At 57.8% G+C, this 22,693-nt stretch overlaps 1 protein-coding gene across 1 annotated transcript in view; it reads right to left on the reverse strand.

Annotated features, from left to right (window-relative positions):
* The window catches only part of RTN4R (reticulon 4 receptor), a 78,949-nt gene extending 59,259 nt beyond the window's left edge, over window positions 1-19,690 (reverse strand). Inside the window, exon 1 of the mRNA XM_086856396.1 lies at window positions 19,416-19,690. Coding sequence (XP_086712522.1) covers window positions 19,416-19,437 — 22 coding nt within the window. The 5' untranslated portion in view covers window positions 19,438-19,690. The remainder of the gene's footprint in view (window positions 1-19,415) is intronic.
* Between the last annotated feature and the right edge of the window lie 3,003 nt (window positions 19,691-22,693).

Here is a 22,693-nt window from a genome sequence, read left to right on the forward strand (position 1 = left end):
TCCATGGATCTGTGGCAGTGGTGGCTGGACACCTTTAGCACAGATGCCCACAAAGGTGGGCTGGGGTGACCCTGGGTGAGGGACATGGCACTTGGTGTGTCCCACAGCTGTTGGGAACATCTGGGGGCAGCCAGGGCAGCACAGCTGGGGAGGAGCCTGTGAGCACCTTCAGCACCCAGCCCCTGCTTCTCCAGACATGCAGACTTCCACGGGCACTGGGAGGCCTCAGACCAGACAGGCTTTTCACAAAAGCACAGCAATTTGGCTGTTTTGCTATTTCCAGGCCACACTCCAAGGTCCTACCTCAGTCCTTAAGGAATTCACAGCCACTGAACCTCCTTGCAAGGCAGCACCATGAGCTCCCCCAAGACAGGCTCAGGAGGGGCTGCAAGGACAGGAACAGGGGTTCCTGAGGGGCCAGCAGAGAACAGAGCAGTTTCCTGCCCCAGGGCAGGTGGAAAATCTGTTCTGCCTGTCTGGAGCCATCAGGGCTCTCAGATGTTACCTGAGGATTGTTTAGATTTTGTCCCTGTGCCTGGCAAGGTCTCCTTTAGCTCTGCTGGTCTCTGAGCTCAGCACTGGAGCCTTGGCACAGAGCAGGGACAGACTGGGGGCACACAGGGAGCCTGGACAAGAGCTCCAGAATCACCTCATCAGGATCAGCCACCTCAGAGCCCCTCAAGCAAGGGGAACAACTCCCTCCTCACTCCGGGAGGAGCTGTACCACCAGTGCCAGCACAGGGACTGGGAGAGCTTGAGTAAAATCAGGATACTCCTTTGGCACAGTGTTCCAGGAACATAATCCCAGCATAACTGGGGACCTGAGGGTCCCACCCAGGTACCCACCTCCTTCTGGCAACCATGGATTGACCACACCTGCAGCAAACCCCCTGAGTGGCCTTTCCTTTTAGGGAATGAGGAGTCCCCTTCACAGAGGTGAGGTTTGATCAGGAGATGATCAGGTGGCAAGTCTCTATATTAGTGCTGGTTTCAGGAACAGGTGTCCCAGAACTGAGAGGCACTCCTGGTCAAGGCTCACACAAAATCCAAAGCTGGCCCAGGGATCAAGGCCCTGATCCAGTCCTTGGGCCAGTTCCGATCCCAGTGAAACATGGAATCATGGAATGGTTTGGGTGGGAAGGGACCCTAAAGCCCATCCTGTTCCACCCCAGCCATGGCAGGGACACCTCCCACTGTCCCAGGCTGCTCCAAGCCCCAGTGTCCAACCTGGCCTTGGGCACTGCCAGGGATCCAGGGGCAGCCCCAGCTGCTCTGGGCACCCTGTGCCAGCCCCTGCCCTGAGTAAAGAATAAATCAGGCCTTGGCCATTCCCACCCATCAACACAGCTTAAAGGTGCTCCTTAGAATGGTTTACATGAAAAGGGATAAATTTTGCTCTCATCTCTGGGATGAGGTTCTTCTGTCAGGCATTAAAAGCTGTCCTGGTTCTCACTGTTTCCTACAGATAGGCCCAGGAAAATCCTACAGATGTTGCAGGCCTTGCTCAGTGAGGGCTGGGTAGGGAATGTTCCACACCAGCCTCTGCTGAGAGCTGCAAATGCTCCAGTCCCCACCTGCATTTGGGGCCATTCCCCAAGGTATAAACGCTCCTACCCTTCAGAGCCTGCCTGGCCCTGGGCTGTCCCTGCTCTGTCCCCTGGAGCCTCACCCAGTGTCTCTGAGCGGCACCGGCCCTGGCCTGGCACCCATCCCTGCCCTGCTCCCACCTTCCCATCCCCAGTGCTGGGACAAAGCCTGGGATGCTTTCCCAGCCCAGCAGCCACAGGGCATCGGCTCAGCTGGTGCTGACAACACCAAGGGTCAAGCCCAGGATGGGCCCTTCACTTCAGAGCTGGGCACAATGCTCAGAATATTCCAAGATCTGGCAGATCCAAGGGCTCTGGAAGTTGCTTATGAACTGTGAGAGCAGCAGCTTTCCCATGTGGATCCTGCCCTGCTCCCTTTCTTTCACTGCCTTGCTCCCCCCACCTCTCACTGCTCCATGACTCCATCCCCATCCCTGTCCTGTATTCCCTCTCCAGCACTCCCAGCCCTTCTGCCAGGGACTGCTGAGTTTATTGGTTATTAATCGAGGAGATTTGGATACACCTCATGATGGATTTGTAATTGCTCTAATCTGACTGTACAGAACTGCAGCACACACAGCACAGCTCCGACCTGCTCCTAATTAGCAGCCAAAAACCAGGAGCACAGCAGATCTGGGGATCCACAGGGCTCCATGCTCCTCCCAGAGACTCTGGAGGTGTGAGTGCAATCCCAAACAGCTCAGGCTGCTCGGAAGGGCACCTCCAAGGCATCTGCTATTGCTTCCAAACCCTTTTTTACTCTACTGCTTCCCAAAACCCCTCTGGGAGCTGGGAATTGAATCTGTTCTGTTGGAACCCACCACGTGGACGTCCTGCCTTGCTCATTTGGGGCTGCCTTGTGAAGGCACCTGCTCTGGTTTTCCAGGTCCTGTTGGCCCAGAGCTGCCTGTGCTGCTCCTGGAGGAGAGCCTTGGCCTGTCCTTGGAGAGCTCCTGCCCTGCTGACCCCAAGCATTTGTCCCACAAAGAGACAGACCCGAAGTGGCAGCTGAAGAGGACTCAGCACCAGGGCCACCCACCCCAAGCTGCTCACGGGGCTCTCCAGGTGTGCTCTGCTTGGCCAAAGCCACAGCTGGAGCAGGCACAGCCCATGGGGAATCACAGAACCCACAGCTGGAGCAGGCACAGCCCATGGGGAATCACAGAACCCACAGCTGGAGCAGGCACAGCCCATGGGGAATCACAGAACCTTCTGGGTTGGAAAAAACCTCTGAGATTGTTGAGTCCGACCCTTAACCCAGCAGGGTTAGCGTCACTAACCCACGTCCCAGTGCCACATCCACACATCTTTCTGAGCTTTTCCAGGGATGGGGATCCACCCCTGCCCTGGGCAGCTGTGCCAGAGCCTGACCACCCTTCCCATGAAGAAATTTTCCCCAAATCCACCCTGAGCCTCCCCTGGCCCAGCCTGAGGCCATTCCCTCTCCTCCTGTCCCTGTTCCCTGGGAGCAGAGCCCGACCCTCCCTGGCTGTCCCCTCCTGGCAGGGAGTTGTGCAGAGCCACAAGGGCTCCCTGAGCCTCCTTTGCTCCAGGTTGAGCCCCTTTCCCAGCTCCCTCAGCCGGTCCTCAATGGAATCATGGAATTATTCCATGAGAATGGTGGAAATGCTGTGGAGATCAGTACATCCACCCTGGCAGGAGCTGCCAAAAGCCACAGAGCTGATGTGGCAGCACCTTCAGGAGGGTTGATAAAGGCTTTGGTTATTCCAGTGCTGAAATTCCTCTCTCTCCCACAATCAGTCCTGCCCCCACTGCAATCCCCCCTTTTTGTTTGTCCCACAAGTGCCTCCCAGGAAACTCAACTCTTCACCTCAGTCTGGGCTGAGCTGGGATGGTCCCACCAGCTCTGCCAGCTGGGATTCCCTTCCTCTCTCTGAGCAAACTGGGAGCTCCCTCATGCCCAGCAGCACCCCCTGGATCCACCCCTGGAGCATGGCACTGGCTCCTAAGCCTCTCTCAGCAGCAGATGTGTCACTGCTGACAGCTCCCCCAGCCACGGGAACACAAGGGACACAACCCTCCCTCTGTCACTCAGGAGCTGGCTCCAGTCACCAGAATGTCCCACCCATCCCACCCCACCCCACCCCACCCCATCCCATCCCTGTGGACAGCAGGGCAGGGCAGCTCCTGGCGCTCTGGTGCTCCCTCCTATGCTGGTGCTCATTCACTCCCCCAGTCCCAAGAGCAGGCAATCCCAGCTTGGTGCCCCCAGTGACATTTCCCGAGAAAAGAACAGCACAGTAAATGCAAAGGTTAAATTTGCATATTCCCTGTGCTGCTCCAAAGAGCCAGGCACACATCCAGGAGGAACTGCTGCCAGCCTGGGGCACAGGAGCACCAACAGCCTGTGCCAGCAGTGCTCAGGGACATGTTCAGGTGGCACTAGGCACCTTCCTGGGCAAGTGGGAAAGGGGAAACAGCCTCAAGCTGCACACAAAGGGAGGTTCAGGCTGGAAATTAGGGAAAAATTCCTCACTAAAAGAGCGGTCAGGCCCTGGAATAGGCTGGAATCACCATCCCATCACCATCAGAAAATGACCAGACGTGGCACTTCACAGTATGGTTTGGTGGCCATGGTTGGTTTGGTTGGTCAGAGGTTGGATTTGATGAGTTCTTTTCCAGCCCTAATGATTCCATGATTCTGTGAATCTCCACAGGAGCCTTTGGTTCTGGGAGGGAGCAAAACCAAGGAGCAGAGGGAGGGGAGGGGACATGGCTGTGGCCCTGCCTCTGCAGAACAGCCCAGGGCAGGGAGGAGGAAACCACCTTCACCTCCTTGTCCCTGTGAGGGAGAGCGTGGCTGCACCCTGGGCTGGGCCACGGAGCCACCTCCACATTTCCTAACACAACATCCGCTTCCAACAGTGTCCTTGGCACTGCAGCACTCCAGGGTGTCCAGGCAGGGCACAAAACCTGCCCAGCAGAGCTCCAAAGGCCCCAGGCTCAGCACAGTGCTCCCACTCCACACCTCATGGGGTGTTCCACATCCAAGGGAATGATCCAGGAGAGAATCACCAGCAGGGAAGGGTGGGAAGGGCTGGCTCTGGCTAAGCAAGGAGGGCTCTCTGGGACAGGACTCAGGCTCAGCCTAAAGCTCCCAAAGCACAGGCAGAGCCCCTGGGGCAGCTCACATGGGGGAGCTGCAGAGGGTCCCCTGAAGGTGGGCACAGCTGGGACCCCTCAGCTCAGCACCAGTCACAGAACCCCAGGGTCACTGAGGTTGAAAAAGACCTGCAGGCTCATGGAGTCTATCCTTCAATCCTTTGGCACCACTAAACGGTTAAAAGAGCATTCCAGATCCATCATTTCCTATCACCTTCTGCTTCCCAAGCCTTGGCTGCTCCTCCAGGTGTTTGTGTGATACTCTGAGGGATCCCCATTCTTGGTCTCACCTCCTTGGAAGCTCCTCTGGAACACAAACAGAGGTGGCAATGCTTGAGAGGGAGCAGAGGATGCCCTGAGCCCAGAACTGTCACCTGAGGAGAGCACAGGGTCCCCAGAGTGGCAGAGGGCACCAGCTGCTGCTTTTGCAGGAGGAGCTGCTCTGCTGGGCACTGGTCGTGGTCACTCCCTGCATTCCCACAGGGAGCAGGACTCTCTCCAAGCCTCGGCTCTCCTGCAGCCCTGCCAGAGGTGGGAAAGCTGCAGGCTGGATCTCCTGAAAACACAAACACGTGGCCCTTGCTGCACCTGCCATGGACTTGGAGCCCAGGAGGTATCTCCTGCCCCTGGAACACTCTCCTGTGCCATTTGTCACCACCCTGTCTCCTGCACACTGTCCCCCTGTTCCATCTCCATTTGCAGCTGCAGCCCTTCGAGCCCTGGCTGTGCCAAACTGTCGGTGTGTCCTCAGCATTTTGGGTCTTTTAGGAGAGAAGGGGCTAAGGAAACTGTAATTCCCCAAGGGAGGAGGCAGTGATTTACATCTACACCTTCCATTTCCTCCTCAGCCAGGTTTTATCCCCCTGCCCACATCATCCCAGAGATGTGGGAGAGGAGAAAAGGAGAAGGAGAAGGAGAAGGAGAAGGAGAAGGAGAAGGAGAAGGAGAAGGAGAAGGAGAAGGAGAAGGAGAAGGAGAAGGAGAAGGAGAAGGAGAAGGAGAAGGAGAAGGAGAAGGAGAAGGAGAAGGAGAAGGAGAAGGAGAAGGAGAAGGAGAAGGAGAAGGAGAAGGAGAAGGAGAAGAAGGAGAAACTTTCACCAGCTCCAGACCCATGGGCTCACACACTGCCCATTCACTGCTGACCACAGCCCAGATGCCTGGCAGAGACTGTCCTTACCCTGTGTTCAACACAAACATTTTGTTTTATTGTTTTTGATCCATGTCCCTGATTTTCATGTCCATCCTGGGTGACAACCAGCTGTGTCCCGTTCCCCTTCGTGAGCTGTGTGCCCATCCCACACTGATTTTCACACTGTCCCATGACAGATCAAGGGCAGCCCAAAGTGCAGCTGTCCCCATGCTCTGTCTGCTCCCCAGGTGTGTGCACAGTGTCACACACTCAGCCCCAGGTGTGAGCACAGTGTCACACACCCAGCCCCAGGTGTGTGCACAGTGTTACACACCCAGCCCCAGGTGTGCACAGTGTTACACACCCAGCCCCAGGTGTGCACAGTGTTACACACCCAGCCCCAGGTGTGAGCACAGTGTCACACACCCAGCCCCAGGTGTGCACAGTGTCACACACCCAGCCCCAGGTGTGCACAGTGTCACACACCCAGCCCCAGGTGTGCACAGTGTCACACACCCAGCCCCAGGTGTGCACAGTGTTACACACCCAGCCCCAGGTGTGCACAGTGTTACACACCCAGCCCCAGGTGTGCACAGTGTTACACACCCAGCCCCAGGTGTGCACAGTGTCACACACCCAGCCCCAGGTGTGCACAGTGTTACACACCCAGCCCCAGGTGTGCACAGTGTCACACACCCAGCCCCAGGTGTGCACAGTGTCACACACCCTGCCCCAGGTGTGCACAGTGTCACACAGCCAGCCCCAGGTGTGCACAGTGTTACACACCCAGCCCCAGGTGTGCACAGTGTCACACACCCTGCCCCAGGTGTGCACAGTGTTACACACCCAGCCCCAGGTGTGCACAGTGTCACACACCCAGCCCCAGGTGTGAGCACAGTGTCACACACCCAGCCCCAGGTGTGCACAGTGTCACACACCCAGTCCCAGGTGTGCACAGTGTCACACACACAGCCCCAGCTGTGAGCACAGTGTCACACACCCAGCCCCAGGTGTGCACAGTGTTACACGCCCAGCCCCAGGTGTGCACAGTGTCACACACCCAGCCCCAGGTGTGCACAGTGTCACACACCCAGCCCCAGGTGTGGGCACAGTGTCACACACCCAGCCCCAGGTGTGCACAGTGTCACACACCCAGCCCCAGGTGTGAGCACAGTGTTACACACCCAGCCCCAGGTGTGCACAGTGTTACACACCCAGTCCCAGGTGTGCACAGTGTTACACACCCAGCCCCAGGTGTGCACAGTGTCACACAGCCAGCCCCAGGTGTGCAGTGTTACACACCCAGCCCCAGGTGTGCACAGTGTTACACACCCAGCCCCAGGTGTGCACAGTGTCACACACCCAGCCCCAGGTGTGTGCACAGTGTCACACACCCAGCCCCAGGTGTGCACAGTGTTACACACCCAGCCCCAGGTGTGAGCACAGTGTTACACACCCAGCCCCAGGTGTGAGCACAGTGTCACACACCCAGCCCCAGGTGTGTGCACAGTGTTACACACCCAGCCCCAGGTGTGAGCACAGTGTCACACACCCAGCCCCAGGTGTGCACAGTGTTACACGCCCAGCCCCAGGTGTGCACAGTGTCACACACCCAGTCCCAGGTGTGCACAGTGTTACACACCCAGCCCCAGGTGTGTGCACAGTGTTACACACCCAGCCCCAGGTGTGCACAGTGTCACACACCCAGCCCCAGGTGTGCACAGTGTCACACACCCAGCCCCAGGTGTGCACAGTGTCACACACACAGCCCCAGGTGTGCACAGTGTCACACACCCAGCCCCAGGTGTGCACAGTGTCACACACCCAGCCCCAGGTGTGTGCACAGTGTTACACACCCAGCCCCAGGTGTGCACAGTGTCACACACCCAGCCCCAGGTGTGCACAGTGTCACACACCCAGCCCCAGGTGTGAGCACAGTGTCACACACCCAGCCCCAGGTGTGCACACAGTGTCACACACCCAGCCCCAGGTGTGCACAGTGTTACACACCCAGTCCCAGGTGAGCACAGTGTCACACACCCAGCCCCAGGTGTGCACAGTGCCCCACAGCCCGGCACGTCCCCCGTGGTGATTTTGGCCCCACAGCCCTGCCCCACCCCTCGGTCCCTCCCGCTGCCCCCAGGCCGGGGTTGTGCCCACCCCCTGCTCCTCGCCGGGCTCCAGGGCTCTGCTCGGGCAGGGGCCCCAGGGCTGCCTCGGGGCTCTTTCCCAGGAGCTGGGGGGGTGCCCTGGCAAACCCTGCTCGCTCCTTTCCCTCTCTGACTCACCTGTGCCACTAAAGCCCCGTCTCCATCATCACTTCCCACCTCTCCCCATGCCGAGTGTTGGGCTGGATCACGGATCTCTCTGGATTGGCGAGCACAGCAAACACCAGCCCTGTGAGCAGGGAGGGCTCCCGGGGCTCTTCCAGCTTCAGCCCCCGGTTTGGAGCGGCTGGCTCGGTGCCTGCAGCGCCACAGGTCACCCCAGCTCCTCCCCTGGGGACACTCAGCCCCAGCAGGGGCCGTGGGGACAGGCAGGGGCGCTCGGACCCTGGGACAGCACCTCCCCTCCCGGCAGAAAGGCTGGGATAAGCTAGCAGGGATTTATCAGGAGCGCCTCGTGCTCTGTCACACACAGGGGAGGCTGCTGGCCCTGTGACACTCACTAAATCATTGTCTGACAGCACAGCCCCACTGCACACATGGCCACCACGTCCCACAGAACACACCCCAACACCCCACAGAGCTGTCGGGGGTGTCCCCAGCAGCGCTCCCACCCTGAGCCTTGCGGAGCGGCTTCAGGGGCAGCACTCGGGGCGCATGGCAGGGGAGTGCTGCTCACATGGGCCACAGTGAGGCCTCAGCTTTAGGAGGAGAGGAGCAAGTTAAACACTCAGAGACCCAGATGAAACCAACAGAGCCCCAACACCTCCAGGGGCTCTGTCCCAGCTGCAGTGAGAGGAAGGAGGAGAGCTCACAGCACCCAGGAGCTGCCTCCTAAAGCTGGGAGGGGACAGGGCTGGAGCAGGCACAGGCTGAGCTCGGGGGTTCTCGAGACTATAGAAACAGGATCTGGAATATATACATTACAAAAACATATAAAAACAGAATCCTGGAATGGTCTGGATTGGGAGGGACCTTAAAACTCATCCAGTGCCACCCCCTGCCATGGGCAGGACACCTTCCCCTGTCCCTCCCAGCCGTCTCTCCATCCAAAGCACTCTGCATGTGCCCCAGGTTAAGCTTTCCCAAGCTCTCAGTAAATCCAAGGTCCCTCAGAAATGACCGAACCCAATGTTCTGAGGCAGACTCTGTCCCTGCAGCCCAGCTGGCCACCCCAAAGCTCAGGATTAATTGTAAGCCTTGAGAAACTCTAGGAAAGCCAAAAACAAACACAGCAAAAGCAAAGCATTTCCCACTGAAAAACCATGGCCAAGGGAAGGCTCTCCTGGGCTGGCTCCCTGCAGGCAGCTCGGGGTCATTTATTGTGCCACTGGTACAAATGTCTCTCTTTGGCTGTGCTGCTCCCCTGAGCTCCCTTCCAGCCTGGGAGGGAAGGGGACAGGGATTGGGCATGATTTCAGGCCAGCAGCCCCCCCAGCCCCTCACAGAGCCACTTCCCAGGGCTTTGGGACCACACACTGCACCCAGCACAGGATGCAGCCTCAGGAAAAAAAGGAATAGTGCTGGAATAGTGGGAATGATGTTTAAACAATCACTGTCCGATTTCCACACCCCACATTGCCCCCAGGGCCTCAGCACCAAAATTTGTGTCATGGTAGAAATTAGATCTTGGTAAAAACCTGGGAGAAATGGTTCCTTAGCCTTGTGGGTGACACCAAACCCAAGGATGTCACCTTGGAGGTCACATGAAGATGAAGTGCAGCCCTCAGCCAGGCTCTGCCTCCAAGCCCAGCTGAAGTCTCCTCTCACTTCACCCCCTGATGTCAGAAATCGAGGTTCAAACCTGAACCATCAAGGCCTGCAGGGGCTGAGCCTGCTCCTCCTGCCATGCCCAGGAAGGCTGGGGGACAGAATCCCTTTGCTTCCCACCCAGAAGGACTAAAATCCATTTTGTGGCCTGAAATGGACCCAGCAAAGTGGGGATTCAGCAGCTCTGCACAGAGCTGTGTAAATGTGGGGGAGCAGGGGTTGTGTTTGGGGCTGGAATTCTCCAGGCAGGCCTGAGTTCAAACCATGTCTGTCAGACAAAGGCAAGCCCCAGCTGGTTCTGTCCTTACCTGAGATAAAGGTGAGTGGGGACAGAATTAAACAAATAATTAAGTGCAGCCAGCAGGAAGCTGGGCCAGGGCAGGCTCAGGCTGCAGAGCAGGGAAAGGTTCTTCCCCCAGAGGTGCTGGCACTGCCCAGGCTCCCCAGGGAATGGGCACAGCCCCGAGGCTGCCAGAGCTCCAGGGATGCCCAGGGTGGGGGTGTTGGGGGCTCTGGGCAGGGCAGGGCTGGGACTGGATGATCCTGGTGAGTCACTTCCAGCTCAGGAGATTCTGTGATTCCATGAAACACACAGCAGCAGTGGACCAAGGCAACCAGGCTTCATGGTGGCAATGTCCCCACAGAGGTCCCAGCCCTGCATGTGACAGGAGAGCCAGAGGAGCCATCTCAGCTGAATTTTCAGGCAGAAGCTGCCAAATCTCTTTCAGCCCTGGGACACTGAAGGCTGCTCCAGCCCCCAGGGGCCATTTCCAAAGCAACTCCTGTCCGAGTCACCCCACAGCTGGATGTGCCCATGTTCAGGGCTGCAGGGAAGAATTTCCTCACCAGTGCAGGGCAGCAGCAGAAAACGCCACACTCCTGGAAACCCAGGGCATCCCTGTGCTACCACAGGGTGCTCTACTCCTGACAGCAAAAGGGGCCTGGAAAAACAAGAGAGGAAGGAAACCTGTTGGAAACTGCTGCTTACTGCTGAGCTGGACAGGGAGACAGAGCCAGAGAGCCTCACTTCACCCAGAAATAGCTCCAAAGTGCCTCCAGGCAGGGCAGGGATGTTCTGGGCAGCACAGAGAGCAGAGCTGAGCACCAAACACCAGCCTGCAGCACTCTCCACCCGACAGGATAGGATGCTGTCAAATTGTGGGATCCTGTGATAGGAAGGTTCCTGGCACAGGGGCTGCTCTCGGAAGGGAAAGGCACAGACAGCCCTCTAGTGTAAAGCCAATGCTAACCGTGTTTGCACGGCCACAGAGAGCATTGATCAGGGCCAGACCCATGAGGATCTGTGCTTGGAAGGAACCTGGGCACAGGGAAAGGGATTTGCTGCCACCAGAGCTCCCACTGCTCCTGAAAACATGTCAGTGCTACAGGGATGTGCAATCCCAGAATCCCAGACTGGTTTGGAAGGGACCTCAGAGCCCATCCAGTGCCACCCCTGCCATGGCAGAGACACCTCCCACTGTCCCAGGCTGCTCCAAGCCCCAATGTCCAGCCTGGCCTTGGGCACTGCCAGGGATCCAGGGGCAGCCCCAGCTGCTCTGGGCACCTGTGCCAGGGCCTGCCCACCCTCACAGGGAAGGATCTTTCCTGATACCCAATCTAAACTCACTCTCTGTCATCTTGAAGCCATTCCCTGTGTTCTGTCTCTCCAGATCTTTGCAGTGCAAGTTCTACAGGTCCTGCTGGCTTCCAGGTGACCATTTCTCTCTGCAGAGACAAATACCACAAATTCCCAAACTCTGGACTTTGTCTCAGGTTTTCCAAGGACCCTCTGGACAGGGGAGGGTGTGGAATCCTCCCAGCCTTACCCCAGCACCCCACAAGGCTTCTGAGAGCCCAGCTTGCCCAGCAGCTCATGGCACATCCCTGACAAAGCCCCCATGGGTTCAGGGAAAGCTGAATTTGGGGGTTCCAAAGATATTTTCCTTTCCTCTCCCTCCCCTGTGCTGAAGGGCCAAGTTGAGTTCCCAGCTCCCGCTGCACGTGGCTGTGTTGTGCCAGGGAATCTTGTCCGTGGCTCCCACCATCTCTCACAGCCTTAAGAAAGAGGCACAATTAAAATCAGTATTTAAAGTCATCAAACAAGCAGAGGCAAATCTGAGCAGCCCCACAATTCACTGTGACATAACAACCCAGGGTGCAGGGCTGAGCGCTGAGCCCCAGTGCCGAGAGCACAGTTCTGCCCACAGTCTTCAAAATTTAATGAAAACACACCAGTTTTAAACACTTCCCCAAATCCAGCTCGCAAAATCTGTCACTTTGATGTGAATGGTCCCAGTCTCAGACTAATCAGTCACTTTTACTTCCTCTTTAGTAGCTAAAGACGCAAATGAACTCCCAGCAAACCGCACAGCTCTGGGAGGAGAATTTAGCAGCCAGATGGTTCTTGCAAAAGATTGGTTTTTAACAAAAAAATAAAAGTGAACCCGTTTCCCCCATAATGAGATGACACATCACAAGCCACTGCAAAGTGTGATATTAGAGCATCACTCTGCTACAGCAATGCCCCTTCCTAAAGCACCATGTAAATCAGAATTATCACTAATAACAGATCAATTAGTGCAAGGCACTGTAATTATCCCGTGCACTCAGGGAAGGAAGGGGAGCATCACACTGGGATTGCAAACATCCCTTTGTTTCCAGAGAAAGGTGCAGCACAGGGAGAGAAAACAAAGCACAAAGTGCAGGAAAGGCACCAGGATTCCCAGAGCCAGGGGAGGGAATCCAGCTCCCATGGGATGGAAAAAGCTGGGATGGGCTGGAAACTCCCATCCAGGCGGTGAATCTCTCTCTACTGCTGTATCCATTTGCTTTCTCTGGACTGTTCCACATGCCCATGTTCCATGTGTGGAATTGCAGCTGGGGATGGGGATCAGAGCACAGCTGAGAACAAAGACTCTCCAGACCTCCATGGATCAAGGACAGAAGTGCTGGACAAGGACATTTCTGTGAGCTCCAGCAAAATGAGCACCATGGGGTGAAAGGGTTTGGATCCTCTCAGGATGCAGGTCCTGGAAGGAAGAAGGAGCCAATGTCCAGTGCTCATCCTTGGCTGTCTGGGCTGGAACTGGGGCAGCAGCACAGGGAGCCAATCCCATTCCACAGGTGATTTGGAGATCTGCAGGGTGGGAACCCTGCACTCCTTCAGATGTTTCTGACCCACTGCTACATAAGTCCTCAGCACCATAAAGAGAGAAATCATGTGCTGGGTACCCAAATGTCAGAGGTGAGTGAGTGAGTGAGTGAGTGAGTGAGTGAGTGAGTACAGGATTAAGAAGTCATATTGTCTTGAATGGGACAGGAAGTGCAGAAGTTCTGCTCCTGGGGCTCCAGCCCCTTCCCCAGCTCCGTTCCCTGCCCTGGACACGCTGCAGCCCCTCCAGGGCTCTCTTGTCAGGAGGGTCCCAGAGCTGCCCCAGCACTGGAGGTGCCCCAGCAGGGCCAGCACAGGGGACGGGCCCTGCCCTGCTCCTGCTGCCCCCCAGGGCTGGGACAGCCAAGGATGACCAGAGATGACTTGAAGCCTATGGGATATCATAGAACCAGAGAACCATAGAGCCCCAGAATGGTTTGAGTGGGAAGGGACCTTTCAGCTCAACCCAATCCACCCCTGCCATGGCAGGGTCACCTCCCACTGTCCCAGGCTGCTCCAAGCCCCAGTGTCCAGCCTGGCCTTGGGCACTGCCAGGGATCCAGGGGCAGCCCCAGCTGCTCTGGGCACCCTGTGCCAGGGCCTGCCCACCCTCCCAGGGAACAATTCCTGCCCAATATCTGTCCTAGTATGTCCTAGAGGGTCAGGCAGAGGGAATTATGATGGTTGGGCTTGGCAAAGAGAAGGTGAAGGGAGATTTAATTCCAGTCTCCACCTACTCCAAGGCAGCTGAAAGAATGGCAGAGCCAAATACACCTGTGTGTGACCAGGTGACACAGCAAGGAGCCACAGCCAAGAACTACAGCTTGGGAGGTTCAGTTCAGAAAGCAGGAAATTCTTTTGGATCAGCTCTAGTTCTGGGAAAGGCAGCAAGGCTCCATAATTGGAGGTTTCCAAAACTTGCACAGAGAAATCCACAGCAGACCTGACCTGAGGTGCAATAACGCTGTTCTGGACCCTCTCACCAGCAGCTCCAGGATTCTGGGATTTGTCCAGGTTTGTGTGTCCTCAGAGAGGTCCCTGCCCCTGCAGGGTGTCAGGAAAGGCTTCCAGCACAGGGTGCATCTGAGGACTACAGAGCTCCAGGGGAGCTCTATTTAATTACCATTGATGTGGGACACCAGGCTGGGGCGGCTGGAACCAGTCCACATAAAACTGGCCAGGGGCTTTGTCCCCAGCCAGCAAAGCAAACACAGGCACAGGACAATGTCTGCAAGGGTCTGCTGCCACCCTGAGTGTCCCTGCTGCCATCCTGGGTGTCCCTGCTGCCACCCTGGGTGTCCCTGTCATGATGCCTGGCTGTCACCCCTGCTTTTACCTCCTCTTTGATACCTCTCCAGCACCTGCTCTGACCTCACAGGGAGCCAGCATCATGTTCACCATTGCTCCTGCCCCAGCCCTGTGCCAGGGACAGAACCAGGCACCCCCACCTCCCCAAAGGGACACAGGCCACCCACGGTGCTGACCTAGCCAGGTGACAAAGGGCTTGGGCTGCCTCAGCCAGACAGGCCACAGGGCTGTGGAGGAGGACAGGGTATCTCCATCCTTGGGAAGACATCCATCCTTGGGAAGACATCCATGCTGGGCAGGACAAGGCCCTGAACAACCAGACCTGCCTTCAAAATCAGCTGTGCTTTGAGCAAGAGGTTCTTTAGATACCTCCAGAGGTACTCCAGGTGTATCCAGGTGATTCCTCCAAAATATTCCATGATTTCATGAAAGAAAATATTCTGAGCCTGGCCTTGCCTGACCCATGCAGACAGGACCCAACACTGCTACTTGAGAGTCATCAGGGTGACGCCTCAAACTGCTGAGCCCTCCTGAAACTGAACTAAAAATCCCAGCATTGGAGTATTGGTGTTTTTTTGTTTCCAGTCTCCTGGATGCTTTGCATGTTCTTGTGGAGTGCTTCTGTTTTCCTTGACAACCAGGGAGGATTCCAAATAAAACTCAAGTGATTTTCTAATCCTCTGGTTCCAGGAGAGGGACAATAAATGCTGTAAAATCTGCTGGTGCTGTTGATGAGCTGCAGTGTGAAGGCTGGGAGGAAGGTGGGCCAGCCCAGAGACACAGACCTGCTGTGGATGCAGCAACAGCCCTCAGGAGATCATCAGTCTTGTCACCTGACAGTGTGGCACTGCTAAAGAGGTGATCAGTGACTGCTCAGACCTCCACATTTCAGCTCTGGGCTGAATTTTAACATACCTTGGGTCTCTTGGGACATAACTCAGCATCACTCTCTGAGGACAGTGCTGGAAAAGCTGAGACTTCATCACAGAAAGGCTCATTGACCTGGTCAAGGATACAAAGAAGGCAGAAGCAGGGCCAGGACCAGACTCCAGAGGCCTTCTAGGAGTGCTCCAAAAGCAGAGCAAGCACAGTCAGTCTGTGCATACTACAAGATGCGCAGCCCAAGGGAAACACCCATGTCACCTGGTGTCACTGCCCTGAGCCCACACACCCCACAAGGGGTAACTCCAGAGCCCCGTGCCTGTGTGTCCCAGCAGACTCAGCCAGACTCAGCTCAGGCTGAGGTGAGTTTGCATATTTGAGCAAACTCTGCACGAATTCCTTCGGCATCTCTGCGCAAGCACGCCAGGATCCACCCTCAGCCTCTTTTAGCTGATTAAGACTTTTCAGTACAATTGTCCCCTTTTCCCTCAGCCTCAGGAAACCTCCAGGAGTTGCAACCACAGCAGGAAAGGGGAGGAGAAGCTGGGCTTTGTGTCTCACCAGCCTCACTCCTCCCTCCCACACTGCTGCGTGTCTGTGATGGAGAAGCCCTGACACCCTGCTACTCCCAAATCCCAGACGGATCCATCTGGCCTCGGGACACAGCACAGAGCTTTCCACATGGCCAGGAGGGACAAGCCCTCCCAGAAAGTCCCAGCCCTCGCAGCCCCCACGCTGAGATGCTGCCTCTCACAGCCCCGCTGTGCAGTGGTGCAGGATACTCCTGCTCCACTGGGGCTGTGCCTCCTGCATAAAGAGAAAACCTCTTTAGGGACATCAAAGAGGCGCCTGGCATTCGGAGATTCGTCTTAATGAAGGTGACAGCAGCAGAGAGCGTTGCAAATCCAAGGGGAAGAGGACACACACCTGATTAGAGGGGCTCCTTTCCGGTCCCTGCAGGGTGAATCCCAGCTCCAGGGATGGGCTCTGAGCACGGCGGGGCTGAGCCACCAAGGGCAGCTCAGAGCAGAGATAAGAGCTCAGCTCTGTGCAATCTTCCTTGTCCTGCTTTGTGTGGAGGCTCTGGCTCAGGCGATTTTCCTTCTCCTTCTGCATGGCTCAGGAGGATGGGAAGGGAAGGAGACCCAGCCCTTCCCAGGGCAGGCCCCGGTGCCCTCAGCCAGCAGAGCTGCGCCTGCAGGGGTGCAGCAGCCTCGGAGCATCCTTCCCTTCCCTGCCCCCAGCTCACAGGCTCCTCGCTGATTCCAAAAAATGTAGAAAATTCGCATCTGTGCTGCTGGGTTTTGTGGATTTTGGTTATTTCTTTGGAAGGTTCAATGGCCAAAGTCGTTGTTGGGGTCAGAAGATTGCACAGCACAGGGCCTGCGTCAGCAGGCACAGACTGGCTCGGGGAGTTTGGGATCTCAGCTGTGCATCCCCCTGGCCCTTGCCAGCTTCCAGCTCCACAGGATGAGCAGATGGAGCAACAACCACACTCCTGCCCTTTTATTGCAGGCCCCTGGAGCAGGGCAGGGAGCAGGGCAGAGCAGAGAGAGCTGCGTAACAAACTGTCCCCTTGCTCCTTCCCACCAGTGACTCCCTCTCCTTCCCACTTCTTTATGGACACAACAGCTCCCAGGAGGTTTTCCCAAGCCAAGCCCAGAGCTCCTGAGCTCGGGATAGAGGGAATTAATGAGGGGCCCGGCTAGTTCAGCACGTGCTGCCCACAGCCCTCCGCACTTTCTCAGTGCTTCTCATTAACTCCTCCTCTGGCCCAGCTTTGTCTGGAGAATATCCCAGATCCAGCAGGGAACAGCGACGTCTGCACCAGTTCAACGCCCAGGCACCGAGTGGTGCAACAGCACCTCCACCTTTTTGCCCAAAAATTCCTCTTTAAGCACATTCCTCTTTAGAAAACCTCTCCAGCCTTTGATGGATGGGCCCATGGAATACAGGTCTGAGGTCTGTGCCTCCTGCTGGGAAAGAGGGGACAAAGCCCAGAAAATGCAGCGGCGCCCTGATAAAAAATTTACATTATAAAGACAGGAAATACAGAATAATGCAATGAATGGTGTTTTCTCTCAAGAGGAAAAAAAAGAGCTGCTCTCACATCGGTGGTGCTGATGTAGTTTCTCATATTACAGGGGTTTGTATTCGGGTTAAAAAAAAAAATAAGCATAGAAAGCCCTTTTTCCCTAAAAATGAATTGTGTTAATAAGGCAGCAAGTGCTGAGAACAGGGAAAGCTCTGCCTGTCCAACTGCCTCTGGTAGCTATTTCTGGCTTACAAGGCACTTGAAGCATCCTGGCAGCCCACAGTGGGAAATGTAGTCCAGATCCAGCAGGATGGACACTCAGCTAAACAGAATCCCCCAGGTTCATAAGGACTTCCCAGCCAAACCTGCCAGCAAGCCAGGCTCCCCAGCCTCTCACAGGAGCAATTCATAAACTGCAGCAGAAAAGCAAATAATTCAACCCCAAACTCCTCCAAGCCTTGTTCTATAAATAAAGCCGTTGTAACACAGTTTTTATATTTCATTATCCCGTGTTGTTGCAGCCGATGCTGGCGGCAGCCGGGGATGTCAGTGCGTGGGGAGAGCAGCGCTGCAGCGGGGATGGGAGCACGGGGGATCGGGGGGTCCGCACCACACCCAGCTCCTGCCCGCTGCTGTGCCAGCACAGCCAGCCCCGGGGCTGGCAGAGCCCCCGGCACAGCCTGCCACCGGGGGCTGGCCACGGGCACGGAGCCGCCGGGCTCGCATCCACGGCACCCCCTGCATCGGGCAATGGGGGCTCCGATAGCAGGATCCCCTCAGGGCCAGGGAGAAGCTGCCCCCCGAGCCTGCTCCCAAGGTGTTCCCCAAACAGGAATAAATTGGCCATTTCACGTTTCAGATCGACACAAAGCCTCTCAAGGAGGCGGTGTGCTGTGTGGATCACAGCTTGGATGTGTCCTTTGATCGTCACAAATAAATCAGCTGGAGTGCCCTCCAAAATAGAAAGGAAAAGAGAATTATATCTGTGTAGCCGACGGGAACGGGAAGCGAGCTGGAGCCAGCACAGCCGGGAGCAGAGCCCGAGCAGCCGAAGGCTCCGCATGCCCAAATCTCGCCTGCCCAGCACCTGGCCCGCCCTGGAGCTCCCACGATGGATCCTCCAGTTAAAAACTGCAATCCATGGGCTGGGTTCCCAGCAAACACACCTGGGTGGCACACGCTTCTCGAGCGGGCTGAGCCCGCAGCCTGGCAGCGAGCGTCCCTCCCGAGCTGGGGCCGCATCCCGGTACCCCCGGTACCCCCGGAGCCCCCGAGAGCCGCCGCAGCCCCCGGTCCCTGTGCCAGCCCTGCCCCAGCTGGCACACCGGGGCAGGGAAGCAAAGATTATCGCCGAAATCCATGGAAAAGGGCTGCTTAAGGCAGAGCTCCGGCTGTGCCGGGCTGCAAGCTCTGTGCCTCTGCCCCGGCGCAGAGAGCGAGGTGAAAGGGGGTACAGCCCCTGTACCCCAGCCCTTCCCAACCTCTGGCTCCCGGACACCAACGGGGGGACCCTTAGGGAGGGCTCTGCGGGGAGCCCCCACCGCAGCCCGGGACCCGCTGTCCCTGCGGGTCTCCTGGAGCCTCCGCGAACTTCCCCGCCCGGAGGCACCGCGAGCGGGACGGGCTCGGGGTGCGGGGCCGGAGCTCCTCCAGCGGCCGGGCTGCGAGCGGGGAAAGCCGGGCTGCCCCATCCCCTCTCCTCGTCCGGCGGGATGCGGGATGCTTCCCCTGGAGGCACCAACTTCGCCCGGTCACCCCAAGGCCGAGCTGAGCCAAGCCGAGGCTGGGCGGCGGCTGGAGGGGGCTCAGCCCGCTGCTACCCCTCCATCCCTCTGCTCCCTCTCCATCCTTCTGTTCTCCTTCCATCCCCCTGCTCCCTTTCCATCCTTCTGTCCTCCTCCCATCCCGCTGCTCCCTTTCCATCCCTCTGTCCTCCTTCCATCCCGCTGCCGAGCTCCGCGGCTGGAGCCGAGCCGTGCCCGGTGCTCGCTCCCCCTCCGGCCTCGCCTCCGCTCCGCTCCCGCAGCCGCGGCGCTCCCGCTCCCCCCGCGCCCTCCCCGCCGCCTCTCCCGGCCCCAGCGCCCGCTCCCGGCCCGGCCTCCGGCCTCTCTTCCCCTCGTGGCACCTTGGCCGCTCCCGAAAACGCAACGGGGGATGGAAAAGTTGCAGCGAGGGAAGTTCCCGGCGCGGTGCGAAGTTGGGGCCGCGGCCGCCGTGCCCTGCTCGGGGGAGCGGCGGCGGCGGAGGGGGAGCGGGGAGCGCCTACCTTCAGCTATCGCCCTCTTCATCTTAGGGGTCGGAGAAGGCACGTCTGGAGGCGCAAAGTGGAGTGGCAGCGGTACAATCCTTGGGAAAGCGGGGCAGATCCCGGTGCCAAACTTCAGCCCGAGCGGGGAGCGGCTGCGCGCGGGGAGGGGGGGGCGCTCCCGGTGCCGGCGCCCTCGCTCATCGGGGGAATGAGCAGCCCCGGAGCTGGAGTCAGCATCCAGGCGAGGCTCCCCCTCCCTGCCTCGCCTCGCCTCGCCTCGCCTCGCCTGGCCTGCCTCCTCCTCCCTCCGCCCGCCCGCCCGCCGCACGCACGGGGCCGGGGGCTGCGGCGGATCCCGCGGCGGGGAGCGGAGCCGGCTGCGCTGGATCCCGGCAGCGAGCGGCAGCGAGCGGGGATGGAGAGGCGATGAATGTTTTATGGGATCATGTGGTTTGACGTGAGAGGAATCAGCCTAGATCGGATTTACTGGCTGGAGGAGTGAGCGGGAGGACGGGGGAGCCGGGCACGGGCTGGCGGGGGGAGGAGGGGCCGCTCCGACGGCGGCGGCTCCGCGGCGGAGCCCCCGCGGTGCGCGGCCGCGGCCCGGGCAGGGCTACGCGGGGCCCGAGCCTCATTCCTGGAGGAGAGGTGCCACCTAAAGGAAGCGGCGGAGAGGGACGCCCGGGCGGCGCCGAGCACCGGGCCCGCTCTCTCCTCCCCACCTCCCGCAGCAGCCGCGCCCGCACCGCGAGGCCAAGGCTCGGAGCCCCTCGGGAGGCACCGGAGATATCGGCGGGTGTTTTCCCCTGCTGTGGATCTGCGCACCGGAGAGGCGCCGAGAGACATCCGAACCTGCGGTGCCTCCTCTTCCTCACCAGACCCGGCTGCTGAGGGTGCGGAGCTGCTGCTTTCCCGAGGGAAGGATGTCAGACAGCCCTTTGAGTACAGCCCGAAGGAGAACTCTTCCCTGTGGCTGAGTCCTCTCGCCATCTCTGCCCCTTGGGATCAATCCCTCTCCCGCGGGCAGGAAGAACAGCAGCTTGCCTCAGTTTACCCAAAGAGCACGAGGGTTACACTGTAGCTGAATCAGGTGAAGCTGGGTTCCCATCCCGCTGAGCCCTCCGGCAGCCTCCCCTGTCCTGGAGGGACAAGGGCTCCTGCACAGGCAGATCCCATCTGCAGCCATCCCATCTGGGAAGCAGAAAGGTGGATTTTTATTAAGTGAACTCATTTGCTCAGTGGGGAAAGGAGGAGGGAAGGATTGTGCCGGGGAAAGTTGAACATCCACAATATGGGGAGGTGGCAGCTCTGTCCCTGCTAGTCAGAGGTTCAGCTGCCACCAGGTCCATGGACAATGTGTGGATATGTCTGTATGCATGTGAAACCCCATTCTGAACTCTGAATACAGTCCTGGTGTCCCCAGCATGTGGGACATGGAACTCTGGGAGCAGGTCTGGAGGAGGCCATGAAGTTGCTCAGGAGACTGGAGCCACTCCCCTATGGAGACAGGCTGGGAATTGAGATTGTTCAGCCTGGAGAAGAGAAGGTTGTATGGAGACTTCACAACACCTTCCAGGGTCTGAAGGGGCTACAAGGAAGCCAGGGAGGGACTTTTCATCAAGAACTGGAGTGCCACAACACAGGGAATGGCTCCCACTGCCAGAGGGCAGGGATGGATGGGATATTGGGCAGGAATTGTTCCCTGGCAGGGTGGGCAGGCCCTGGCACAGGGTGCCCAGAGCAGCTGGGGCTGCCCCTGGATCCCTGGCAGTGCCCAAGGCCAGGCTGGACATTGGGGCTTGGAGCAGCCTGGGACAGTGGGAGGTGTCCCTGCCATGGCAGGGGTGGCACTGGATGGGAACTTAGAGGTCCCTTCTAGCCCAATCCATTCTGGCATCCCACAACGCGCCTGTTTACCTGTGTACACCAGCTGTAGAAATGCTACTGAACCTTCATTCCTCACTTATGGTTTGTCAGCCCAACAGTGGCCATCTCTTCCAGCTTGCCCTCAGGGCTGGTGTCACAGCCATGTCTCTGCAACACCTGCCCAGTTTCCACCTTTCCATGCAGGCATCACTGCAAGGTGAGCCAGGGTTCAGTTTCTCCTGTGTGCAATATCCCTCTCACCACACCCACAGGCCTCACACTGAGCCCACAATCATCTGTGGGGAAAAAAACTGAACCAAAGGCACCCAACTGGACACTCGGGGTAGATGGAGGTGATTTATCCACTATGGGCTTTATTTGGGCTAACAGCCTCAGCTGGCCCAAGGTCCTGGGCTCAGGATCACAGGATGGGTTGGGTTAGAAGGGACCTTAAAGCTCATCTGGTTCCAATCCCACTGCCCTGGACAAGGTGCCACTTCACTAGGTCCTTGAAACCCCACCTGAAAATGATCCAGGAGAACTGTCCAGACACCCTGGAACTGTGCAGATGTGAAGTTCTGTACAGCCTAGAGCCTGCAGCCATTTCCTCCAGCCTGGAGAGGGCAGGTGGCACCTGAGGAGGGCAGGGGGCTCACTCTGGCCACTCTCTTTCTGTGCCTCCAGAATGCAAGAGTGTAGAGGTGGTTTCCTAATCCTCTTCTTTCCCACACCTCCAGCCCAGCTCAGGCATCCCCCAACCTCTACCCCCTCTGCCTTGCCTGCTCCCTTCGGAGGGGGTTTGCTCTGGGTGACTCCCAGCTGTGTCCTGCCTATCCTGGATTGTCCAGGAAGCCTGTATGCACTTGAGGAACAGGAGAGCACTTAATGAATGTGCTGCCAGAGGAGCACTGTGCCCACAGGTCACAGCTGGGCCACAGCTGGGCCACTTGGGTCACTCTTGGGTGCTTGGGCCAGTCCATGGCAGGTCTGCTCTGAAGGAACAGAAGGCTTTTCTGGGGATGCCAGGATAGGTGAGGTCTGAGAAGAGACAAGGAACATTCCTGTGCAATCTGCTGTAGCACACTTTGTTGTTGGTTTATGGACATCTGGAAGGGAGGATGATCCCACCCTGGCCCTGCATTTCCTGCAGCCCAGCTAGCACTGCTCCTCCCTCCTGAGCACACCTTCCAGCACTCCTGTTTCAGCAGTGCCCTTTGACTCCACCATCCCGAGTGGAACAGCAGGAGACAGAGGTCACTGACGTGCAGGGCATCCAAACAGCTGCAGAAGAAAGGACCCTGGAGCTGGAATTTCCTGGGAGAGGGCTGAAAGGTGAGCAGGAGCACTGAAGGAGTTAATTGAAGCTCTAGTCACAAGCCCGAAAATTCCAGGTTGTACCAGGGAGGCAGCGGCTGACATTTCTGAAAGGT

This window comes from Cyanistes caeruleus, chromosome 18 (genome assembly GCF_971803275.1).
Source record: "Cyanistes caeruleus chromosome 18, bCyaCae1.hap1.1, whole genome shotgun sequence".
NCBI lineage: Eukaryota > Metazoa > Chordata > Aves > Passeriformes > Paridae > Cyanistes > Cyanistes caeruleus.